This window comes from Esox lucius, chromosome 10 (assembly GCF_011004845.1).
Source record: "Esox lucius isolate fEsoLuc1 chromosome 10, fEsoLuc1.pri, whole genome shotgun sequence".
In the NCBI taxonomy this organism is placed as follows: Eukaryota; Metazoa; Chordata; class Actinopteri; order Esociformes; family Esocidae; genus Esox; species Esox lucius.
In genome coordinates, this window is record NC_047578.1 from 29,478,526 (window position 1) to 29,497,803 (window position 19,278).

Here is a 19,278-nt window from a genome sequence, read left to right on the forward strand (position 1 = left end):
TCCAGCGCAAAATGACGTATTGACATTGTAGTTAATCACAATCGTCAGTGATATAGCCTACGTAAAACATATTATATTACATTTTACAACTTTTTAATACAAATGAAAATAATGAAATAGAGAGACAGTACAGTGTTTGACATTTGTTGATTTTACCCACTCACAGCACTCGAGCAACAGCTTCTGCTGGGGTACGGCAACACCACTTGGACAAACCACATGCAGAACTGCAGTACACCATAATTCAAATTGTAGGAATAATGGCAATTTGTTGAGTTTAGTTATGATTATGATTACACGTGATGCATGGTTGCATGTCAAAGCATTTTTATTTCATTAATAGTTTTTTTATAAATATATTGGGGGTACATTTTGAGTATATTTGAATATGTGTCCCCCCCAATGTATATTATAATTACGGCCTTGGTACAAGTACAGTACAACAAAATGCAGTTTGCATCTAACCAGAAGTGCAAATAGAGGAGGGCAGAAAAAGTATCAAGTATATGTATGTAAAAGTGGAATGTATGGATGTGGAATGCATTTTCTTCAGGAAATTTACTGCAATGTTTGTCAACATTTTACTTTTGCTTAATTACTTACATCCACATACTTCACCATTTGGGGATTACTCTGCAGTTGCCATGTTTATTCTTACTGTTGTTTGTTTTTTTGCCCTTAGTTTCTGCACTGACTTCTCTACTCCATTTCGCTCCTTACACCTTTCCCTGTTTGGATTTTGAACTACATCCCTATGGTGTGTACTATATTTTTATTTCTATTGTTTTTATTTTGTTACTTCCTTAGATTTTGGCTGTATTTTATACAGTTTATACTTTTGTTCATTTTTTTGCCCTTAGTTTTTGCACTGACTTCCATTCCAATTTGCTTCTTACACTGTTCCCTATTTGTTTTTTGAACTACTTCTAAATGGTGTGTAGGATATTTCTGTTCCGGTTGTTTTTATTTTGTTTCATCTATAGATTTTTTGTCTTTCATACAGTTTCTACTGTGTTCTACTTCCTGTTGTTTTTATTTAATTGTTTAGTAAATATCTGCTTCCCTTATGCTCATTGTCCTTTGCCTCCTACATCTTCCCATATAGTGTGATCCAGAAGAATATATTGAACAATGACATCTACATTGTCAGTAATACAATGCTTCACAAAAATATCTTGCCTTCAATGTTTATCTGACACAGTCTCATTCTGTTAGAGTACCCCACCAGACCATTTTCCTATTCTCACCATATTGGAGGAGCCTGTCTATTGTTGCAATGCAATTATATTTTTAATCCAATGTTTGCAAACAATTCAAACATAAACAGTGAGCCTCAAAACATTATAACTATAATTTTTATGTCATGGATAGTAAATCTAGGCACCAGTATCCCATAACTTTTTGCTGTAACAAAAGAGGTGAACAGAGTTAATTAAGTATTCTAGCTTTAACTTTGATCTACATAGCGACATCTACTGGAATGTTGACCAACACACTAGAAGAATAGGCAAAATCTCCTAAATACAAAATGTCTGAATAGAATTGAATAGGAACCTATTATATAAAATCACTAAAATGATTATAGTCAACCAGCTAAAATAACAAGTTGGTTAACCTGAACTTGATGTATGCTTTCGCGGCCTTTACCTCTGGGATCACCCGATCAACTTACCTCCTGTTATTTATCAGACCTCAGTTTTAATCGGGTGACGGCGCCAAGCTTCTTTGGTTATTTCACACTTGCCCTAGGATCTTTTTAGTTCGATTTTATGTCTTTGGAGGGATTACTCCGAAATCAGTTTACCAGGCACTGGAATGTAGAGCAAGGCGTAACTTGACCCACTGCAAGGTCAGTCAACTTCAGCCCTGGCTTATGACACGAGTCCGAAGTCTGGAAAGGTCCTATCGATCAATCCTGCGACGGAGGAACTTTTTATGTTGCCACCCGGCGGTTCCTAACACTCAACAATATTTATAGTTGTACTTATTTAGAACCGGTTCACTCACAGAGCCTGAGGTACTGAGAGTTGCCCCTATCGTACTTGCGCTGGCTTTATATAGCCTTTAGGTCCCTTTATGGTCCGTTTAAACTATTTTCTGGTTTTCTCCAAGGTGTGGGTATTTCCCAGCTATAACTCACAAATCCTCTTTTAAAAATCTTATCTAACTAATGCTGATCTTCTGTCCGTCTGTGCGTTCTCCGCTCAGAATGGGTCAGAGGTCAGATCTTTTTATAGTGGGGACTCAAGGATTGTACTCCTTCTCGGGAACGAATCTTCTTTTTACCCTAACATATACTATCAAAAATATTTGATCAAACCCAGTACCAACACCTCAAGGAATTAATGAACAAACCCGATTCCAAAAAAGTTGGGACACTGTACAAATTGTGAGTAAAAAAGGAATGGAATAATTAAAAAATCTCATAAACTTTTATTTAATTCACAATAGAATATAGATAACATATCGAATGTTGAAAGTGAGACATTTTGTAATGTCATGCCAAATATTGGCTCATTTTGGATTTCATGAGAGCTACACATTCCAAAAAAGTTGGGACAGGTAGCAGTAAGAGGCTGGAAAAGTTAAATGTATAGATAACAGCTGGAGGACCAATTTGCAACTTATTATGTCAATTGGCAACATGATTGGGTATAAAAAGAGCCTTTAAAAGTGGCAGTGTCTCTGAGAAGTCAAGATGGGCAGAGGATCACCAATTCCCCCAATGCTGCGGCGAAAAATAGTGGAGCAATATCAGAAAGGAGTTTCTCAGAGATAAATTGCAAAGAGTTTGAAGTTATCATCATCTACAGTGCATAATATCATCCAAATATTCAGAGAATCTGGAACAATCTCTCTGCGTCAAGGGTCAAGGCCGGAAAACCATACTGGATGCCCGTGATCTTCGGGTCCTCAGACGGCACTGCATCATATACAGGAATGATACTGTAATGGAAATCACAAAATGGGCTCAGGAATACTTCCAGAAAACATTGTCGGTGAACACAATCCACCGTGCCAAAAAGAAGCCGTATCAAAACAGGATCCAGAAGCGCAGGCATTTTCTCTGGGCCAAGGATCATTTAAAATGGACTGTGGCAAAGTGGAAAATTGTTCTGTGGTTCAGTTCATTTTGGAAAACTGGGACACCATGTCATCCAGACTAAAGAGGACAAGGACAACCCAAGTTGTTATCAGCGCTCAGTTCAGAAGTCTGCATCTCTGATGGTATGGGGTTGCATGAGTGCGTGTGGCATGGGCAGCCTACACATCTGGAAAGGCACCATCAATGCTGACAGTTATATCCAAGTTCTAAAACAACATATGTTCCCATCCAGACGTCGTCTCTTTCAGGGAAGACCTTGCATTTTCCAACATGACAATGCCAGACCACATACTGCATCGATTACAATGTCATGGCGGCATAGAAGAAGGATCCGGGTACTGAAATGGCCAGCCTGTAGTCCAGATCTTTCACCCATAGAAAATATTTGGCGCATCATAAAGAGGAAGGTTCGACAAAGAAGACCTAAGACAGTTGAGCAACTAGAAGCCTGTATTAGAAGAGAATGGGACAACATTCCTATTCCCATAAACTTGAGCAACTTGTCTCCTCAGTCCCCAGACGTTTGCAGTCTGTTATAAAAAGAAGAGGGGATGCCACACAGAGGTAAACATGGCCTTGTCCCAACTTTTTTGAGATGTGTTGATGCCATGAAATTCAGAATCAACTTATTTTTCCCTTAAAGTGATACATTTTCTTAGTTTAAACATTTGATATGTCATCTATGTTGTATTCTGAATAAAATATTGAAATTTGAAACTTCCACATCATTGCATTGTTTTTATTCACAATTGTACAGTCCCAACTTTTTTGGAATCGGGTTTGTATTTTTTACCCAACCTTAGAGCAAACCAGTACCAAACACACTCTCACTGACGTTCCCGTCTTCCCCTTTCTCTCAGTTGCCTGAAAGGGACCTGGACGGGAAGGTGATATTGTCTCAAGGTCTAAGTTTTGATTTATGGAGTATGCGGAATCTCACTGAGTAAAAACAGGGCTGTGGCTCACAGGTAGAGGAATTTATGATCAAGCATTTGACAATCACACCCACACACAGAGACCAAGAGGGAGACAGAGCTCTTACAAGTTCCTACCTTTATTTAGTCAATCACTAGTACAGACAGCGCCGGGACCCTCCAGGCTCTTTTATAAAGTTTTTTATTCATGAGGTTCAACAGCTTCTTCATGAGGTTCAACAGAGCTGTTGAAAGTTTTCTGTTTAACTGGGGTCTTAGTTCGCTTCATAGACAAACACCAAGGGGGAGGGGGGTAGTTGTACGTCATCCGTCTCAGGTCCTGGTGTAGATTGATGATACGTCCTCGGCTGCTGCTCCCGAAACCCTCGGTTCACCTCCTGTACTCAATCAATCAATCAAATTTATTAAACCCCAAGGAGCAAACAACACTAGTGTTGGATTTCAGTGGCTAGGAAAAACTCCCTAAGAAGGTCGAATTTTAGGAAGAAACCTAGAGAGGACCCAGGCTCAGAGGGGTGACCAGTCCTCTTCTGGCTGTGCTGGGTGAGATATTAAGAGTCCAATTGGAATAATAAATACATTTCTCTGGACTAAATCCAGAGTCTATTTGATTTTAGACTAGGTCAGAAGTATGACCAGGTGGACAAGGACAGCAATGGGCCCCCCAAACCAGGTAATCCGCAGGTGTGGACCAAGACCTCATCTCCTCCTAAAATGTAAAACTGGAGGAGACTGAAAAAAAGTTAGTAGTGCATTCCTCATATCCCCCAGCACTATAATATAGCAGCGTAACACCTTGGAACTGAGACAGGGGGTTCCGGTGACACTGTGACAGGGCCCAACATGCAGGAAATCAATCCACCCACATTGCCAGGCATCAACCAAAGGGACACCCACCAACCGCAACGCCCCTGAATGAGGGCCGAGTATTGCTAGCAGTGTACAGCCCAATTGCACAAGTGCGCAACAGAGAGTCAACAACAAGCCAGTGACTCTTCCCCCGAAAGGCATTGGAGGGAGGGCATCCCAGTGGCGACGAGAGCCCACCTGGCAAGACAGCAAGGCTGGACAGTATCAAGCCTACTGGTCACCTTCACGCCCCCGGGCCAGGCTACACCTAATTATAAACCGTGCAGTAGAGATGAGTTTTTAGTTGACACTTGAAAGTTTGCACTGAGTTTGCATTTCTAACCTTAATTGGCAGATCATTCCGCAGGAGTGGAGCTCTATGAGAAAAGGCCCTGCCGCCAGCTGTTTGTTTAAAAATTCTAGGTACAATTAAAAGGCCTGCATCTTGCGATCTAAGGTTACGTGTAGGTATGTATGGCTGGATCATTTCAGCCAGGAAAGTAGGAGCAAGTCCATGTATTGATTTATAGGTTAAGAGTAAAACCTTAAAATCAGCCCTAACCCTAACAGGCAGCCAGTGTAAGGACGCCAGGACAGGAGTAATGTGTTAAAAACAATTTGTTCTAGTTAGGATTCTAGCAGCTGTGTGCAGCACTAATTGAAGTGTATTATTAATTTGCCTGGATAACCAGAGAGAAGAGCATTGCAGTAATCTAGTCTAGAAGTAACGAAAGCATGGATACATTTTTCTGCATCAGTTTTTGATAGAAAGTTTAACATTTTTGCAATGTTTCGAAGATGAAAATAAGCAACTCTTGAGACATATTTTATATGTTCTTCAAAGGAGAGGTCAGGGTCAAGGGTAACGCCAAGGTTTTTTACAGTTTTTGGGATAAGACCATGCAGCCGTCGAGGTTCACAGTGAGATCTGCTAACAACGCTCTTTGTTTTTTGGGTCCTAAAACGAGCATTTCTGTTTTCTTTGAGTTTAAGAGCAAGAAATCCACTTCCTAATATCTGAAACGCATGCTTCCAAAGTAGCTAATTTAGGGGCTTCTCCATGCTTCATTGAAATATATAACTGTGTGTCATCAGCATAACAGTGAAAGTTAATATTGTGATTTCGGATTACATCGCCCAGAGGGAGCATATATAGTGAGAACAATAATGGGCCCAGAACCGAGCTTTGAGGAACACCAAAGCATACCTTTGACTTGTCAGAGGATATGCCATCCACACTAACAAACTAAAATCTTTCAGATAAATATGATTTAAACCAGGCTAGAACATGTCCACGTAGCCCAATATGGGTTTCCAGTCTCTCTAAGAGAAGGGAGTGATCAATAGTGTCAAAAGCAGCACTAAGATCAAGAAGCAACAGGACGGATGCGGAACCTTTGTCTGAGGCCATTAGAAGGTCATTTGTTACCTTCACGAGTGCAGTCTCAGTACTATGATGGGATCTGAAATCGGACTGTAGTATTTCATAAATGCTATTTGTCTTCAGGAAGGCTTTCAGTTGTTGGGAAACACATTTTTCTAAGATTTTTGAGAGGAACGGGAGGTTCGATATTGGCCTATAATTTTTTAATATCTGGGGATCCAGATTAGATTTTTTTAGAAGAGGCTTAATTTCCGCTATTTTTAGTGAGTTTAGTGAGCAATTTATTATGTTCAGCATTGGCTAACTTAGCACAGGAAATAGCTCCTTAAGTAATTTTGTTGGAATCGGGTCTAGCTGAGAGTTTGTGGGTTTAGAACTCATTACAAATTTTGTAAATGTGTCGAGCGATACGGTATCAAAAGATTCAAGATTCAAAAGATTTGGCGTACTCTGCCCTTTTTCTCAACAATGCTCATTTATTTTATAACCAAATAACAACAGCTCTTCTGTTGACTAATTTCCTGAGAATGCACAGAAATAACTGGAATGCCATTTATATAAAACAAACCTTACTTCCTCCAGTCTTTCTACAAAGTTTGAGTCAAGACCATACTTCACCATTTGGTCAAACCTTACAAATCAAGGACCTAATGATTAAAAAGTTTCAGAACAATTGCAAATATCATAAAAATATTAATCATCTTTGCTTTTCAGTGTTAGTCTACAACACCGATTGCTGACAAAGCATAGCTCAAACAAAATACATCATCACTTGCATTGCAAGGGAGGATTAAAGATACCATTTTGAGAAAATAATCTAGTTTTTGTTAAACCCATCTTTAATTGATTTTCCAAACGAACCACAATGTGATTTAAGTTGTTTTGGAATCACCATATATGAAAAGCAGGCACATTTATTGGCTTATTATTATTATCCAAATATGATTTGGACCTAAGGCAAGAGAGTGATTAAAAATAAACTGTGCGTCCTGTTTGCTGTCCCTCTCTCCTGTTTCCTTCCCAGGTGCAGTGTGTTGCTGTAGACAATGTGGGCGTGGCCATCAATCTCCACCGGCCAATCCTGAGCGGCTCACCATCCTGTTAAGTTTTTCAGTTTGTGTTTGGCAGAGGTAGCTTAGCTAACTGTTTTGTGAGAGAAATAAATAATGTGTTAGAGTTAGGGTTAGTTTTGTGTGAGTGAAAGAGGTGTATTAGTGTCTGGTGTTAAATGTAAACCTCATCCTAGATCTCTGTGGAGTTGGGCTAGGAAGACACCCTGGGGTTTACTTATACCCGTAGGTAAGCCATTTTTATACACACTAGGTTAGAAGCCAGCGGCAATCACCCAGGGTTCTATGTAGCAGTGTGTGTTAAGGTAGTTTGTGGTAGGCAGGGCTAGAGGTAGGGAAGTTCAGGGTCTTTTTTTATTGTTTCTTTGATATGACAGACCGCTGGCATTGCCCTACTCCTAACCCTTTTACCTGCTGCCCAGTAGGGTGTTACATTCCCTCCCCCAGGAGGCGGTCGTAACAATTTCACATTAAAATCCATTTAAACATATAACGGTCATGTAGTAAATGTGTAGTATATTACAAAACATTAGCAACATCAAGTCACTGATAAAACATCCATATTAATAAAGTGTGCAACACATGGTCCAATATTACAGTCAATGTAGAAGTACTAAGGCAGAGCACATTTTTTCTTTTTTCATTCCAAATATGAAATGACAAAATCCCTAGTTTTTACAGCCAGGATGCTTTTATGAGTACTTAAGTCACATTTCAATGATCAGATTTGTACCAGTATTTGAAGACAACTGTCTTTACTGAAATAGATCTTAATAAAGCAATATACTACCTTAAACTGAAGGTAGACTGTCATTTAGAATTGCACTTGGAATTGGTTATGAATTGAAAGCAATGTCAACAAAGGGATTTAACATCAAATGACATATCATACAAAACATGAAAGCACTACTCAAAAGAAATTGAAAGTTTGCATTGTGTTTCCATTTATCCAAAAATAAACAGGTAATTGTTCATATTTTAACAAATTCTTCCTAAAATTAAGACCGACAATGACATATGAAATGGTAGACATGAAAGGGATCTCCTGGAACAAGCAAATTCAGATGTGCACTTCAAAGACACAATCTAGATATTCCTGCTTCTTTAAGTAATGAAGTACAGAATATCCTTGCATTAGAGTTACAGGAATGTTTGAAAATGCACCATTACATGGTACCCAAACTAAGCCGCAAAACAGACCAACTGTTCCCAAAGTAAACATGCATAATAAAACATCCTATTAAAATGCTCTAATAGGAAAGCAAAACTAGAATATTAATTTATTAATTTGCACCCCTTGATTTTAGCACTTGTGAGATTATGCAAAATAATAGGTAGAGGTCAAAAATTAAACTTTTCAATAAAAGGCTGTAAATTAATAGCTCCTTTTGAAATTCCCCAATGGCATTGATAAAACAAATACTTTTTTAAAGGGTAGCTTCCTAATGAAATTTGGGAGAAAGTACTGTTAAAGCTTGCCATTTGAGTTTCTAAACAAGCTTAGTTTCCCAGCCACAGAATAAGCCTCCATTGCTGCTACTACTAATACCACTACTAATTCATGAAAACATCTCAGTTTAGGTATCCGTTTTCTGTTGAGTAAATTTTACTTTGCGATTTCAAGTGACATTACAATTATAAACCAAAGAAAGTAGATCAGTGCATTTATAAGCATTTGTAGCACAGCATCATAGGCTCTTACATTACCCAGGAAACAGCAAAACAATGCTCCAATCTACATGGGAATGCCTTTCTGAGCCCTAATAGAACAACCCATCAACCAAAATACAGCCCATCTACGGGGCTAAGGCAGAGGTTGATCCATTCTCCATCCCTGATGGAATCATTCAGCTAGCCGTGATTCCTGGTGTCTATGTACAGATGTTCACACAGTCCTGAGACCTGGCAAACACCTGATAGATGCTGACTGGTGGGAACATGGAGAGGGCTCCTAGAAGTGAGCCAGCCTGGATGAAGACACCACACCACAGCAAGGCAGCATGGCCAGCCTCGTGGAGCAGAGTCCCAATCACCACCTTCAGGTAAGAGAACAGGCCGGTGAAGATGATCCAGGACACCACCTGGGCAAAGACAAACAACTATCAGTATATAACAGAATACATTAATTTATTATACATTGAGTCAAACACCACAGACCATTCTTTGTCACTATTACCTGCAAATCTTGCTAGCACAGACTTGGATAAAAGGTACAATACCGTTCATAAGTTTGGGGTCATTAGAAATATCCCTATTTTTGAAAGAAAAGGAAATGTTTTGGAGCATTAAAATAACATCAAATTTATCAGAAATACAGTGTTGACATTGTTTATGTTGTACCTATTGTACCTGGAAACAGCTGATTTTCAGTGGAATATCTACATAGAGGTACAGAGGCCCATTATCAGCTACCATCACTCCTGTGTTCCAATAGCACATTGTGTTTGTGTTGGGGAAGTTTCTGAAGCCTGATGCATTCTTACTGATTAAAGGACTTGAGTCCCATTGTTTAGATAGGTAGAGGAATGTGGGGGACCTGGTATTTGCCAAAGGGGTATCATTGACTGGTATCAGCTGATGAAATGGTTACTCTTTATCTCCTCATCTGTATAACTCATCAGGGCATCTATTGTCTGTTCGGGTTCGGTTGGAACTCTTAGAATTGAAGAAGTTACCTATGGGGGGAAGGAGAGCTTGTCCTTTGTGTGAAGCTTAGTGTTCTGCCCCCACTTTGTGTTGAATTAAAAACATCTAGTGGTGTAAAGTTGTATTGCATTTGAGTTCTCTAAATGTTGTCCCTACTCTCTTGCCGTTGGTTTTCCTATTTTGCTTTTGACTCTGGTCTACTGAAAGAACATGCTGCAGTTCCTTTTCTATCTTCGTCTTTGGTAGTTTTTGAAGGTCTAAGTCTGTAAATATGTCTGTAAGAAGCATATCTACTTTGATATAATTTTTGTGTATTGTTCATTTTAGCATAACGTATGTTGTGTTGATAGATGCTAATCGCGATTAGCATTTCTCCATAGAGATCCATGGTTATGCTAATCGCGATTGCCATTGCTCCATAGAGATCCATGTTAAAGTTAGCTTAAATGCTTACTAGTCATGATAATGGCTAATTTGTCCTAGGGGATAGCTATATGTTAGACTGAAGTTGCATATTCATGTATATGTATATATGGGCAGTTTGTAATGCCATATTATTATGTTTTCACAGTTTTAAGATAAAAGATACTAAAGGCCTCTCTCTACTCCGGTTTCCTGGGTCTTTATTTCAAGGATCTTATGTTAGCTATCTGCTACGCTAACCTGTTAAAGCAAGAGCAGAATACTTAGGTAGTAACATAACAAAGGGAATGTGTTTTATTGACATAGGACAGCATCTTACCACACCCCTTTTCACTGTAATAAATACGGATTGTGGATGTTTTGAGGGGGAGACTCCTCAGACGATTATGTGTGTGTAAGCGGTTGACGCGTCTCTCATATGTGCATAATAGTTAATAAAACTGTTGTACAAAGATCTTTGTCTCTGTGTCCCTTACTCCGAGTGTCGATACATGGAATTTCCATCACAGTTTGCTAATCCAAGTTTCATTTTAAATGGCTAATTGATCATTAGAAAACAGAATGTTCAGAATTTGTGGGTTCGATTACAGGTTTAAAATGGCCAGAAACCAAGAACTTTCTCTTTTAACTCAGTCTCAGTAAGTCTATACTTGTCGTGAGAAATGAAGGCTATTCCATGCAAGAAATTGCCAAGAAAGATGATTTCATACAACAATGTCTACTACTCCCTTCACCGAACAGCGCAAAATGTCTCTAACCAGAATAGGAAGATCAGGGGGTCCCGGTGCACAACTGAGCAAAAAGAAAAATACAAGTATCAACGTCAGGAGTAAAGAGGTGACTGGCCTTCTAGGATTTATTGTTTTATTACTGTTATTAATGTGTAATTTTGATGCATTTGCAACCGCGTTATTAACATATAACAGACAATCACTATTGGACATCAGAACTGCACTGGAAACGTCTTTTTCGTACAGAACATCAAGTTCAACGAAAAACCTGAGATACCCTTTGTTGTGCTTACCTGGAAAACGATGCCGACAGAGAAAGCGTGGGAAGTGGGGTGTAGTTTTGGTCTGACCGCGGCTGGGGGGAAACCGCGCTCCTCTCCCAAGTATTCTTACTAGACAGCAAGCTGGACGAACTTAGGAGCAGGCTAGCTTTCCAGCAGGGGTGGTGTCTGCTTCACAGTAAACAATCTTTGGTGTCAGGACACGGACTGCATTTCTTCTGGATGCTCTCCTGATCTGGAGCATCTTACGATTAAATGTCGGCCTTACTATCTACCCTGGAAGTGTACATCAGTCATTTTAACAGCTGTGTACATCCCCCCAAGCCAACGCTGGGGCTGCGCTTGACAAAATGTTTCAAGTTATCTATAGGCTTGAATGTTGACACCTGGAAGCTAGGCAATTTTAATGCCGCCAATCCGAGGAAAGTCCTACCGAAGTTCAAAAAACAAACTTCATGACACACGGGAAAAACACTCTTGACAATTTCTACTCTCCATTTCATCATGGATATAAGGTCCTCCCCCACCCTGCTTTCGACAAATCAGACCATGCGTTGATACTGTTGCTCCCTGCTTACAGGCAGAGGCAAATGTATCGACGACGTTGTACCATGTACAACTACAAAATCATTTCCCAATCAAAAACATGTGGGTCACAAGTGGTATTCGTGCCATGCTTAAGGCTTGAACTGCAGCATTCAACTCGGCAGCAAGGACGATAAGAAATCCCGGAATGACCTCAGAAAGGCAATAAAAACAGCAAAAAGCCAATACAGAGTCAAAGTATCTCTCTACCAGGGCTTCAATACCATGCCTGTAACACTTGACCCGCTGCAGTTTGCCTATGGACATAACAGATCTACAGAGGATGCCATTGCTCTTAACCCTCCACTCCGTACTCTCTCATCTGGACAAGAGGAACACACATGGGAGAATGCTCAATATCAGCAAAACGAAGGAGATGATTGTGGATCACAGGAAGCAGTGGTGGGGTGACCACGCCTCCATACACATCAATGGGTCTGCAGTAGAGAGTTCACAACATCTGGTTCCTTGGTGTCAACATCAGCGATGACTTGACCTGGTCTCATCACTCTAACATCTTGGTGAAGGAGGCCAGGAAACGGCTCTTCTTCCTACACCGATTAAGGAGATTTGGCATGGATTCTAGGATACTCCCCAACTTCTACAGATGCACTATCGAGAGTATCCTGTCCAGTTGTGTCACAGCCTGGTATGGCAGCTGCAGCGCCCTTGACCGTAAAGCACTTCAGAGGGTGATTAAAACAGCAGAGCGCATCACAAGGTCTGGCCTGCCATCCCTGCAGGATCTCTACACAGAAAGGTGTAGGAGGAGGAGAAAACGGATCATTACAGATCCCAGCCACCCATGCCACGGACTGTTTATCAAGCTTCCGTCAGGCAGAAGGTACAGGAGTATGCTGTCCAAAATGAACAGGCTATGGGACAGCTTCTTTCCTCAGGCCATGAGGCTGCTCAATTCAGGAATCCCTCCTCCCTTCTATCCATAGCATGCACACCTATCATATCATGCACACCTGTCATTTTTACATTGCACTATGGTTGTACAGTTGTATAGTTATTATTATTGATGAGTTTTTTTTGTATAATCTTATTTATATATTATAATTACTGTTACGTTTTAACTGCACTGTCAGGTGTAGGAAAACCAAGCATTTCATTGCCATAACTTGTTATTGCAAATGACAAATAAACCTCTTGAACTAACATATAAAAAAGTCACAACAGGGCCAATACATTGACATAATATTACAAACTATTTGTACAAGCCAGTGGAGACATATGCACAGAAATTAGTAATACCCATCCTTTGATATACAACAGAGGTTCCCAAACTAGGGGTCGCAGCCCCATGTGGGGTCACCTGATATGACAATGGTGTCGGGGGAGAATGTTTTACAATTGACTCTTATAGCATAAAATAAAAAAAATAACGATTATATAATTTTTCTTCACATGGTTGGGGTTGCGAGAATCTTTAGGTATCGAAATAGGTTCGTCGGCCAAAAAGGTTTGGGAACTCCTGATCTACAACAAGTGATTTATCAGCAGATTTGAGAAAAGTTGCATGAACGTCTATCACCACTTGGGTGAAATCATAGCTGATGGGATAGGTGGTACATTCACCGATGTTCTAATGGATCCACGGTCTAAGCTGCCAGTGAACATGAACTGTTGTAGCATGGGTTTGATTTGGGCCTACTGCTAATTCAGCACAATCATTCAAATTTTCTTACCAATGTCAATAAAAAAAATTATCCACCATCCATGTTTTACTTTTACCCTGTTTTTCCTCCCCAAATTCAAGATATCCCATTTGTGATGAAGATCCAGGTTCAGCGTAGCCACAACCAACAGACTAGGGATAGTCAATGTCAAGATAATGTGTCTTCTGAAAAACATTTGAAGCTCTTTTGATTCTTATCATGCTCCTCGCTCAACCATGCAGTCTAAACCGGAATCCTTAAGCTCAGTCGTGAGAGCTGCAACAAGTTGTCACCACAGCACAAAAAGACAATGCAACCAGATTAATTTAGATTAATTACCCGACTAATCCGGACAGTGCTGGCCATCCGTAGGGCCGTCTGCAGGATCCCTACACTAATCTCCAAAATATGTAAATTCACTAAAATACATATATAAATGCACTAATAGTAAGTAGCTCTGGATAAGAGCCTGCTAAATATTTAAATGTAAAACCCAATTTGCAAACCACCATGTGGTTACTCACCACCAAGCACACACCAGTGAGGCTTCCCAAGAGAGGAGGGCAGGGGCTTAGTGCTGCAAGAGCCATGAGGTATGCTGCAAAGACCCCACCTGCTACTGACATTAAACTGAGACCCAAAGAGGACCTGCAACACAGAGGGGGAAAAAAGACAAGATTGCCAGATTCAACATAAAGCATGTACTATTATTTCAAACCAATATCTGAAGTCAGTCCATACTAACATTTCTGCCAGGCCGTGTAAGCTGAGCCGGCCAAGAAGAGCGAATGTCTCTTACTGAGCGAGTGAGTGCCTAACGGACTACCCATTGTTAAGTAGAGTAGTGGTAAGAGCAGGGGTGGGCAATATTTTTCACTGGGGGGCCACACTGAAAATGCCAGAGAGCATCGTGGGCCAGATTACTTTTCTAACCAACATGCCTAAAAAACACACAACATAGCTAACTCTGTTAAATTCCACATTATATTTATGCATATTTATTTTCCATGCAACACTGTTTTCATAATAGAACTTAATTTACTTTAACAAGTTTTTTTTTTTATTATTTTCTGTTAACAACTCTTTTTATGGCAGGCAAAGGCCTAAAAAAAATCCTCACAACACATACTTGCCTTAAAACTTAACTTTCAACTCATAAGCTACATTACATAAGGTATAGTGTATAGCAGTTATATAGGTATAATAGTTATTAGGGCAGGCAAGTCTATGAAATCACTTCTGAAGATTTTCACTCAAAGCAAATGTTGGTATAATTGCCGTCATCTAACTTCATACAGTATATTTTTTGTACTACGTGCTTTTAACGACAGCGATTGCAGCAGCCAATAAATCAACTTTAATATGAACAGGAGAGCCTCGTATGGGCGTTGACAAGTGAGGTGAAGTCAGAAGTCATTTCTGTTGAAGCAGTGTGCGGTACTGTTGAAGCAGTGTGCGGTTCTGTTGAAGCAGTGTGCGGTTCTGTTGAAGCAGTGTGCGGTACTGCTGCAAGATGTTCATCAGTGAGGCTGCATCTGCGCTTGGACTTGTTGAATTGTAGCATTGACAGTTTTTGTATTTCGCTGCATGCTTGCTCTGGAAGTGCCTCTGCAAATTGTACTCTTTAAAAACTGTGACGTTAGCTTAACATATTAAGCAAGTTGCTTTACCAGCGACATCTGCAAATAAATATTTTCCTCTCACTAGTTTTTTAAATACCCTACTTTCGTTATCAACTTTCTTAGGCTCATTTCCAGAGATCGCTAGTCATCAATTGCGTATAGAACATACAAATGATAACTTCCGCGCGTGGATTGTGGTGCTGGTCCCTACGTATCATAGCAACGTAAATATCTTGTTTCAACTTAAAAGGTATTTTAAACAGACAGTATGATACTGCTGTACTTATTACTGGGCGTGCCAAAGGACTTTTAATTTGAAAATAAATAAATATGCAACAGTAAATAAAGTAACGTAATCTGCCGACCTCGTCAGGTATTTTTTATTTTGTATTATTTTAAAAGTTTTGGATGTATCAGATCCGGATAGAATGACTCTTGCCCAGGTCTGGGTTAGAGACATGGACTGCCAGATAGTCAACCAGGGTTTGGTCCTCACTCACGTTCTTTAAAAATGGTACATATTTTACCAATTCTCCAAGGGTATGAAAATTTTGAGCACAACGCTATAACGTGCAAATATAATTTGCAACAACACCTGCTGTTTAAATAGTGTAGTAGTTAAAGAAACAGTGGGTATTTCAGAAATCAGGGTTAACATACTGAGAGTTCAAACCACAACTCTGGGTTGTCTGATTCTGAGCTGTGAAACTAAGAGTTGACTGTTTCAGAATGGGTAGTAACAATTAGTTCAGTCAACTCTGAATTAAGTTAACACTGAGTAAAGCACATACATTAGGAGATAAAAAGCCCTCATCAATGGAATGCAGAGAACATGATTCACCATTGCAACAGGAGAAAAATGGCTTAAGTTTCATCTCGGGTATTCCACTCATTGAACATTTATATATTGTGTGTGTAATATTTATGCAGGTGCAACCAAACAGGCACAACATTTTACTTGCAGCAACTGAAGATGAAATATAAAAATATACTTCAAACAGTTAAAGCATTATTTCAGTAAAAGCAACTGTGATGTTGTTAAGCCTCTCCTACCTAAATAAACAGCATTCGGTGGCCACATTGAACATGTGATATATTGAAATAGTTAGTGATATTTTCTAAGCAAAAGTACAATTGTCAGCCATTTCAACACTGCCAGTATTTAACAGTATATTTGAAAGTAACACTTTAATACATTTATGCATTCAAATCTTCAAATTTGTGCTTACTGGACATTTGTGCTTACTCCAAATTGGACCTCCATTATAGCCAATATAAAAAAGGCTGAGGGCTGAAAAACCAGAGGGGGTCCAACAGAGGCTGCAGAAAAAGCCCTCTAAAAAAATACTTCCAATTCACATTATCTCCTTCATTTACTGAAGGAGCTGTGATAGGAATGAGTGCCATCTATGCAGCCAATCACACCTGGAATAGGTCAAAATATTAACTGATTAGCGCTTCAAGTCTCAAAGCTTCTTACTAAACTGATTACTGCATAGATTGATGATACCTGCAATTCTGTGAAATTGTTCTTTGAGTCTTGTGGCCCTGTGACTTGGGAATACTACAAAAGTGTACAGTAAACGTTTCAGTACAAGAGTCAGACCTCTGACAGCCCAACAGACTTTTGGCTTGGAAATATGCTCAGCATCACCGATGTTATACAGAAAACCTCAACACCAAGAATTTGTTCCAAACTGAGAGCATGTCCACTATGTGTCATAGGAATGATAAGAGGGCTGAGAATATTGTTCAGATAAATCCGGCCCAGATCCACGGGGGGAGGGGTGGGGGGCAAAGACCCCTAGCTCTTTGAAACCATAAACCCAGTTTCTATCAACTCTGAGTAAACTAAGTTTTAACTGAACCCGCTTTCTGAAATACCTCCACACTCTGTCACATAGGACAACGCGGATTGAATCCAGCCAGGGAAACAATATTAATTCCTTCTAATTGCGAGCCGGCTGAACTAAGCTTGTCTGGTTTCTTGTATCTATATCAATAAATTACTTAATGTAAAGTAACACACGTATCATGCATTCTCTCAAGAGTCACTCACCTGCAGATGACAAACATAGCCACAAAGCAGGCCAGTGGGTTTGCTAAGTTGCCGAGGACAACAGAGAGGTGGTAGGTCATAGTGCCGTAGGGCAGACAGGAAAAGCTCTGAACAGATGGTAGGACTCCATTGGTCAGGGCGTTAGACACACCTAGTAGCACCAGTAGGTAGATGTTGCGTGGTGTCCAGAAGGTGTGTAAAGGGGCTGCTTTCTCCAACTCCACCTGGTCGTCAGACACCGGCGTTCCTCCATTTTGAAGCGGATGGGTGTCCTCCCCTTCTTCCTTTGTCACCCTCTCAGACTCTGGGGAGTACTCATTCGATGCTGGCGCTGTTATTTGTCTCTGTGTTAAAGCTAAAAAGCAGATGGCTGAGATTGTCAGCATTACAAACAGGAACCAAAAGAAGTCCTGGGCAGGAAAGTTTTCTTCCAGGTAGTGTGGCTTTAACGTGCCATTCTCCATTTTGCACTCCAATTTCCCCACACCCTGTCCCAACGCCACAACACAGGGGAACAGAGCACTGAGCCCCTGGCCAACAAAGAAGGTGCGAATGTATTGAGGGGGGTATCGGAACATAAAAGGCAAGAAGGTGACGCTGGATGTACAGCAGACAAGAGCCAAAACGAAGGTAAGCAGCAGAAAAGGTACTGATCTTGATTCCTCTGCCACAGTGGCCACTTGTGACCAGAATATGGCTAGGAAGATAGATGCCACAACTGCTAGAACTTGGATGAAGTGGATGACCAGGCGCTCGTTTAACCATCCTGGGGCACAATGGTGTGTTATGGTCACAGCAATTGGACCTATGCTCCCAAGCGCTATCAGTACTGACAGATATACAGGCAAGTTCCACCCTACATATAGAAAACAAAGGTCATTGCTCATTACATTATTATTCATACTATTGTAATTGACAATTTTTGCCTGGTCTGTCTGTACAACATATATCCGTATTTATTATTAATAATGTAAACAAAACCTATATTTTATTTTATACAATGCTTTAAATAAAAATGGGGCGTTGACAAGGAATTTAAAAAAAAAAAACATTTTAGTAAACTCGCGTACTAACCTTCAGGCAGAACGCTGACAACAACCGGTAGCTCAACCCAGAGACAGTTTACGGAAATCCAAGAGCCCATTCCGAAGAGAGCAACAAGGACATGAGTCCAAGCGGCACTTTTCCACCAAGTACCCGCCATTTGGTCGCTCTGATGAATTTAGAAAATATTTACCTTGGGTATGGTTTCAAATGGGGGGAGGCCATGAGGACACGCGTCATATAAAAATATCAGCGATAAGAGAATCCGTCTATAAAACAAATGAATGGTTGCGTGTTACGTGAAACCGACGAAACATATTAGTGTAATCTGCGTAGTGGCGTCTTGCTGGCAACAATAGACATTTTGGGATTTTGTCTTCAAAATAAAAGTCAGCGGTAAACGCGATATTTATAATACAGCTCTGGAAAAAGTTAAGAGACCACTCCAAATTTTTCTTAAATCAGCATCTCTACATATATGGCAGCCATTCCACTCCAGTGTCTTTTAAATTCCAACACAGGCACACCTAATTTTATTTAATGAGGTACTGATTAGGTGATTACCTGAACCAAATCTTTAACAAGGAAAAGTATAAAAATCACTGCTGTGGTAATCCCGATCCTCTTGCAAAAGGACCAGCTGGATGGCAAAAACATTGCAAGAAGTACCTCAAAGGTAATTTGAATTAAAAAAAATACTATTAGGCATGACAAAAGAGTTGAAAAGAAAAGCTTTGGGTGAGGAAAAGAACAGTTTGATTATGTCTTTACTGGCAGAGGGACACAGTTAGCTTCAGTTTGCTTCCATCCTGAAAATTTCAAAGACGGCGATTTATAACAGTCATTCAACAGACATTGGGGACAACAAAGCTAAAGACT

General features: G+C 40.1%; 1 protein-coding gene across 2 annotated transcripts; it reads right to left on the bottom strand.

The window, feature by feature from the left end:
• Positions 1-8,082: 8,082 nt before the first annotated feature.
• Positions 8,083-18,807, bottom strand: slc52a2 (solute carrier family 52 member 2). 2 transcript variants are annotated; one of them, XM_010865889.3, is made up of 4 exons: positions 18,430-18,807; positions 17,356-18,211; positions 14,213-14,322; positions 8,083-9,425 (listed from the first exon to the last, which is right to left on the bottom strand). In XM_010865889.3, exons 1-4 carry the CDS (start codon positions 18,557-18,559, stop codon positions 9,196-9,198), a joined length of 1,326 nt encoding a protein of 441 aa, XP_010864191.1. In that variant the 5' UTR covers positions 18,560-18,807; the 3' UTR covers positions 8,083-9,195. The 2 variants fall into 2 exon arrangements, with proteins under 2 accessions (XP_010864191.1, XP_010864192.1); XM_010865890.5 differs by having other exon boundaries at positions 14,199-14,322; positions 18,430-18,806.
• Positions 18,808-19,278: the final 471 nt, after the last annotated feature.

Bases quoted from the DNA above. Each gene is read 5' to 3' on its own strand.
- slc52a2 (XM_010865889.3), bottom strand. From the start codon at position 18,559: ATGGCGGGTACTTGGTGGAAAAGTGCCGCTTGGACTCATGTCCTTGTT. The intron at 14,323-17,355 runs GTGAGTGACTCT...TCTGTGTTGCAG, and splicing joins GCTATGTTTGTCATCTGCAG to GTCCTCTTTGGGTCTCAGTT. The intron at 9,426-14,212 runs GTGTGTGCTTGG...GTCTTTGCCCAG, and splicing joins TCTCTTGGGAAGCCTCACTG to GTGGTGTCCTGGATCATCTT.